The sequence below is a fragment of the Octopus sinensis genome, unplaced genomic scaffold (assembly GCF_006345805.1).
Source record: "Octopus sinensis unplaced genomic scaffold, ASM634580v1 Contig01638, whole genome shotgun sequence".
In the NCBI taxonomy this organism is placed as follows: domain Eukaryota; kingdom Metazoa; phylum Mollusca; class Cephalopoda; order Octopoda; family Octopodidae; genus Octopus; species Octopus sinensis.
Window position 1 is genome coordinate 5,516 of NW_021824954.1, and position 6,985 is coordinate 12,500.

Here is a 6,985-nt window from a genome sequence, read left to right on the forward strand (position 1 = left end):
ACAAAAGTTACTGCAAGGTTTGAACTAATAACACTGGTTAACAAAAATGTTTTATACTCATTATGAATGCAAACCAACTTTTACAGACTAATTTCAAAATTTCACTCTATTTATATGCAGCACCGATCATGGTGAAGTGCCCAGCTGTAGTCAGCCAGCATACTGTCATTCCAGAAGCTTTGGTACCGTTTCTCTATAGCACTTACGTCCTGGTGAAATCCTTATCATGTTCTTTAGATACTGCTCCAATGTCATCTGAAGAAATCCAACTTGCTATTTCACCAGAAACAATAGAGAAACCCAATTTCACTGAAAAGCCAAGTCCCAACATGGCCTCAGCTAGAGACTGAGGTAATTGAAACGATATACTTGGTAATGATACAATAAATTTATTTTCTCACAGCGCATTTGAGTGACAGGCTTCTAACAACAGTATGAAACTGAAGAGAAATTCTTTAACACAATGAATTAAATATAAATTAGAACTATCTCATGTAGGGTGCAATTGAAATGGTATCAAAAATCTATACATTCAAAATGCCTCAGAATAAAGTTATACTATTTTACATCCAGAGTACAATTCCTATTGAGGTCAGCTTCACCTATCATCCTTGCAGGGTTGTTTAAGTAAATACTAGTCACATATTGTGGTTAACAATGTAATTTGCTGTATTTTGTGTATTTCAAAATACTTAGTGGTACTTCTGGCTCTTTACATCTTTTAGCTCAAATTTGCCTTTCATGGTCGATTACAATTTAGTTATTATCATTCAGCTCTCATTTCCAGGTTGATAAAATAAAGTACCAGTCAAGTATTCCAGCTAGTTTAATTGACAAGCCCTCTACCCTAAAACTGCTGGCCTGGTGTCAAATTTTGAAACAATTAAAACAAGCAGTTTCCTGATTACCGATTTGTGAGAGCCAGCCATTTCTTTCAAATCCAAAACAAATCTTGGTAAAATAACAGGGTACCTTTCAGCTCATAAACTGCAATACAAATATCTGGCTGGCAGTTGGAGCCTGGTGGAACAAACCTAAAAAATCAAGGCTTTTTGTGATTAGTCCTCTTTTAACAAGTGTAGAATATCCAAATTCATACTACCTATCACAACATAATAAGGATATAAAAGCAATTAATCTTCCTCATTAGATTGTGCTCATCAGATGTGTAGTTGAACAGTGCCAAAATTCAAAACCATGAAATTCAATCATCTAACAAGCATTGGGCATGTCTCATCCCATCAGTAGTCACAGCACAACTTAGAGTTTAAAAAGATCAGTTTATCCCTGTGAGTCACCTCAAATGATGACATGCTAAAAAACTATCAATGAATATAGACCTTTCAAAAAAAAAGTGCATGCATGACTGTGCACTAAGTTTGCTCCCCAACCACATGGTTCCAGGTTTAGTCCCATGGCAAGTGTCTTTGACTATAACCTCAGACCAACTGAAGCCTTGTGAGTGGATCTGGGAGACAGAAACTGAGAGAAGCCTGACGTGTCTTTGTCCCTCTCACATCACTTGATAACCAATGTTGGTGGTTTTATGTCCCCACAACTTAGCAGTCCAGCAAAAAAGACCAATAAGTACCAAGCTTACAGAGATTAAGTTCCTTGGTTGATTTCTTCAACTAAAAGGCAGTGGTCCAGCATAGCTGCAATCAAAGTGACTAAAACGTGCACATTTCATGGGAAGCCAACTTAAATAGACTGAGCTAATTAATCTTTCATCTGCACAGAAAGTGTTTTTAGTACCATATTTGTCATGATTTTGTTTTTGTACGAGTGCATCAGCTTGTCTAACTCCCAATAAAGATGGTCATAATTAAACATCTCAATTTCAGACTATTTTTGCAGCTTTTCAGCAATCAAAAGATTTCTCTTTACCTAACTAGATACTTGTAAAAATATTAAATTTTCATATGTTTAACAAAATCAAGAACAAAGCAAATTTGTATATACTAGCAGAGGGATTACAGAACCCACCCCTACCAGAATTGCAATACCACATACTTAAATTTTGAATACAGAAACTCAATTCAAACATGGATGCCCTTTATTTAACCGAAATCACAAGGGTAACTTCATAAAAACTTGACAGAGTTGAAACAAGTGGCTGAAACTATTTGTCACCATAAACTTTTAAGACACATCTGCTGACAAGCACTTTGAATTAAGATTTTAAATCACTTACTTCCCCAGCATTTATTGAAATAAAACCAGCACAGGCAGAAATTATTAAATAAATCTTTATTAAAATCATTTAGATAAAAAGTTCTGAAAAGAGGCTAATAGCCGCTTGTGGACTCCCCGACTGGATATCTGGTAGAAATCTTGGGATCATCTACTGCACCTTATTACTTAGCTTGACCTAAGCTTACACCTTTCTGAAAATAAAAGAATAATTTCTCAGCAATGCAAATTTATGAAACAAGGTAGGAAAATATAAAAGCAAAAGTTTCCACAGAAAAAGAAGTTAACTTACAAATTTGCAGTACTTTCTCGGAGAGTCCAAACTGCACCTTCAGTCATCAAGGAAGCCAATCCACTTGGTCACTAAGACTGCATCTTGCTACAAAACCAACTCCTGGAGCAAATAAGAAATACTAAGCATTAGATGCAGTTAGTAAAGAAACTGCAGTCCTTCCGAGATAATACTCCAGAAGGAAGACAAAATTCAAGTTTTTAATCACAACCGCTAAATTTGGTTTCTTTTTGGAGTACCAAATCGTTTTAGTATTGGTGTGTGTGTGTGTGTGTGTGTGTATATATATATATATATAAATCTAAAATGTTATCGAAATGAGCTTGTTGCTGACAAACAGCTTCCTTCACCAAATGGAAGTACAATCTGTTGAGCATGATCAAAATATATTTTTGGTTGTATTATAAACGTATGCAAATGTTATGCTTACATGATGTTAAATGATTCACTAGTGTTTTCGTTTTTTTTTTTTTAAAGCTTCCCAAAAAAATAAGCTATGAACTATGGAAAATTTCGACAAATCTACAAGTTGACAGTCGAACATTGATAAGACAAAAATACAAAGTGAAATGATCGACGTAAGGGACAAGCTAGAAAAGTTAATCCTACCTACTGAGCAGTAAGCTCAGTTGTATTCCCAATGGCTGTTCTCATTGCTCTCACCTATCAATCACCATTTCCCTGATGCAGTTCACATAGATTGAAACTAGTTTCAAGTTGATAGTGTCAACCTTTACTTGATCTTCCTCATAGTCACCTAGCTTCCATGCTGTTCAGTAGTAGTAGTAGTAGGATAGGTAGAGGTAGTAGTGACAACTAGCATCGCATATGCCTCGTATAAACTGCTAAGGGCTAATCCTGAAATCTTAAGACCAGCTAAATTAGCAAGTTCTAGTTCAAAGAGCTGAAAATAAAGCAGGTTTAATACATTTAAAGTCATTTAAGACACTGAACTGTTTGTTAAATAATAGTTAAATAACACTAAGTCTTATGTAGATGTTTATATTAAACCATTGCTCAAGTTTCTAAAATGTTTTAAACTGACATTAAATCGTACATTTATGTTAGTACTACCAATTTCTTTTTATATTATAGTGGAGGCCTAATGCCTTTAGAATATACAATATATCAGATAAAGAATAAGTAAGTCATCCATACATTACCATTAATTAGGTTAAATTGAACCACCCAAGACTTATTATATTACAGACAAATTCACACCTAATTAGTATATAGTCACTTACCTCAATTCCCCAGACATACTTAGAGTAGCGAAAGGCACTAAATGTACTGCTGACAACTGCAAATAAGCTCATCTTATCTATCAAACAATACTTATGCCATATTGACCTGAAAAGTAGACTGGTACTGGGTGAAATGACAACAGTAGTAGTGTTGGTAATGGTTGTTGTTGTAGTAGTAGTAGTAGTAGTAGTATAAACAAGATGACTGACTGCCGACTGACTTACCTACCTACAAGGGTGGCTTACACTAAGATGCAGCAACCGGGAAGAAAGCAAAATTAAAATTCCCCCAGCACACCCACCTGGCATGCAAACAGTACAGAACTCATCCCTTTCAGCACCGACCTTACCACACATGAAAAGGGGCTGGGTGGGGGATCAGGAGAAAGAACGGTAATTTTCATGGTCATGATCAGCTGAGAATAATGTGAAAACTAGGGATGGAACGAAAGTTAAAACAGACGGTGATAGGGCCATGTGTAAAAAAAAAATTACAGAAGCTCATGCAGAAAGTGGAAGCAAGAAAATCTAAATCGAGTTAATTCTAGAAATACTTACCTAACACGAAACTAAACATGACACTAAGTTACTTAAAACAGTAAATCTGCTTGAGGCTAGGTGTATGACTACATCATAGTTCACGTGGTGACCAGCAGGTCAAAGTTCTGCTGTGATTGTTGATTACAAATACAGATGGTTGACCAGCAACTAATTTAGCGAAAAGTTTAGCAGTTATGAAGATATATACAAATTCACTCATACATATAATTATACACACATACTATACATATATAACAGACACAGAATTAGCGACATGCCGACCAAGCAAGATACTAGACATTAACAAAACACGTCAACTGTATATGGTGGGTGAGTCTAGTGAAAAGGTCGGAGGTTGGGGGAAAAGAAAAGTGGAGGTTTAAACGAGGTGGTAGGGATTAAGCAAAGTGAAGGTAAGAGGATGAGTGAAATTTAATAACCAAGTGGCGGCAACTGAAATACTGTTGAGGCTCTTAAACTATCTTGACTAACATGGAAAAAGACCAAACAGGAAATGATAATACTATAAAAAAAAAAAACTAACCGACAATTTGTCTAGACAAAATGATGAAATCTAGTTCAAGTTTGTAAATTTTTTTATTTACAAGATACATCTCAACCAGCAAGTTTGCTGGGGGTAGCCGAAGATAAATGGCTGCTGCAACAGTATTTCATTGGAGTGGCCCTCACTTTCTACACTTAGTAGCTTCTAGTAGTAATTTTCCTGGAGAATCAACTATAAGACAGTGGCTGGATCAGGTCATAAAAGAATAGACAATTAAAACACGTAAGTTGGTTGGCTCATTTCCTTTTCTTCAGTAATTAAATTAGAAATTGTAAATAAGATGTAAAAGGGGGCGAAACTGACCATCACCAAAGCACTGCCTTTTGTTTAAAGTCCAAGTTACTCACCACTGGCTACTCCTTGACCCCTTTTTAAAAAATACATTTGAAAAAAATTGATTGTAGACTGAACTCTAAAAGTAAATTATTAAATAAAGTGTTTATTAGAGACTTCAATACATGTACTGTGGCCTGTATAAGGTTATTTCATGATATGAAGTGATAAGGGAGGAAAGAAAATGAAGTTACATAAGATGGAAAAAAAAGTACATATGTCCATAAAGGAGAAAGCACTAGGTCTCTGATTTTATTTAGCATTATGATGGTGATATATATATATATATATATGTATATATATATATATATATATATACACCCCAAGTTGTTAGTTTCTGTAGCAGAAATAAGAAAAAAACAACAAGCTGTCATCACCTTGCCTATGTCGACCATTTTAGAGAGAAACTTGTATCAGGTGGAACAAAGGACTAAACCAGCACCTCCCATTTCCATAAGAGACAATAGATTTCAGTCAAGTTTCCTAAGATCTCCATTCATTACAATATGTATAATACTAAGTTATTTATCATTTATTTTTTAAAGCTTTTTTTAAACATATCAAATTCCTGCACTTGTGATTTACCTAGATTTAGGTGGATGAATAAAAAAAAGTTTTTAAAAACTGACGTTGTCAGGACTGAGAAAGCGATGCGAACAAATGAGTGAACATGAAATATATCTAGAATAGTTAACCTACATTAATTATACCTAGATATATTCAATGCGTGTATGTTGTGAAAGAGAGACGATCAGACAAAGAATAATTTAAATAGGTGTTTTATGAATAAAAATAGTCTAAAATAAAGTTTCAATGACAAAATGGCTTCTAATTGGATTGAGAACTTAGGCTGTGATGAGGAAGTAACATAAATATTGGTATACTGGTCTGGATAGCTGAATAGTAGTAATATAGTAGCTGAATCAACTAATCCTTCCTTAGTTTCTGGTAATAATGTCGAGATGCAACATAGATGAGCAGTTTTAAACATGTTTTGCTGTGATTATATATGAGATACATAAATGATAGTAATCAAATGTTTTTTTTTTTTGGTTTGTTCTTTTTTTGGCAGGTACAATTATTCTAAAAGATAAATAATAAAATTATATATATAATGGCATCAAAAGAATGTACTGAGAAGTGTTTTATATCATCAGACAGGGATATTACCTGGCCGTAGAAGTCCCGATGTGTTGCAGCTTTGTGTTACAGATGTAGGTGGATGAAGGAGATGGCTTGGCTGCTGTTGGATGTTGCTATTGATGATGGAAGATGTGGAATTTGATTTTCTCTATATTTTTCCTCTGGTGGGAGAGGCTTATGTGATATTGCTGGTGATGAAGGTTGTGTTCGTTTAGAAAAGCAAATTACCGCCGATAGTTGCTGCCACTACCGTAGCCACTACCATAAGGGCCGCTACCTCTGTTGAAACCACCACCACCACCACCACGAGTTGGTCCGCCGCCATTTCCGTAACTGTAACCAGTTCCGAAGTTGTTGTAGCCATCATTGAAGTCACCGCCGCCGTAGCGGCCACCACCCATGCTGCCACCGTAGCCTCCGCCTCCATAGCCGCCCTGATTACCTCCGCCGTAGCCTTGTGGACCATTACCGCCGTAGCCCTGGGGTCCTCCAGCGTTGCCTTGATAGCCCATGTTACAATGGTATCCATAGTTGTCGTTGTAACCGCTGCCGTTTGCACCACCGAAGCCTCCGCGTCCTCCACCCATTCCACCACGCATACCACCGCCACCTCTTCCTCCACGGCCGCCGCCGATGCCCATTCCACCTTCACGATCCTTGGAGACAGCTTTTTTC

The 6,985-nt window shown here is 36.2% G+C and overlaps 1 protein-coding gene across 3 annotated transcripts in view; it reads right to left on the minus strand.

Moving 5' to 3' along the window:
- Positions 1 to 2,233: 2,233 nt before the first annotated feature.
- The window catches only part of LOC115227076 (heterogeneous nuclear ribonucleoprotein A3-like), a 5,423-nt gene continuing 671 nt past the window's right edge, over positions 2,234 to 6,985 (minus strand). The window contains exons 1-4 of one of the 3 annotated variants that reach the window (XM_036498522.1): positions 6,338 to 6,985; positions 3,095 to 5,201; positions 2,486 to 2,587; positions 2,235 to 2,387 (exon numbers count right to left, since the gene is read on the minus strand). The exon at positions 6,338 to 6,985 is cut by the window's right edge and continues 671 nt beyond it. In XM_036498522.1, the coding sequence (XP_036354415.1) occupies positions 6,535 to 6,985 (451 nt within the window). In that variant the 3' untranslated portion in view covers positions 2,235 to 2,387; positions 2,486 to 2,587; positions 3,095 to 5,201; positions 6,338 to 6,534. Of the gene's footprint in view, positions 2,388 to 2,485; positions 2,588 to 3,094; positions 5,202 to 5,253; positions 6,251 to 6,337 lie in introns of those variants that run through there. The other 2 variants (XM_036498523.1, XM_036498524.1) reach the window with 2 other exon arrangements.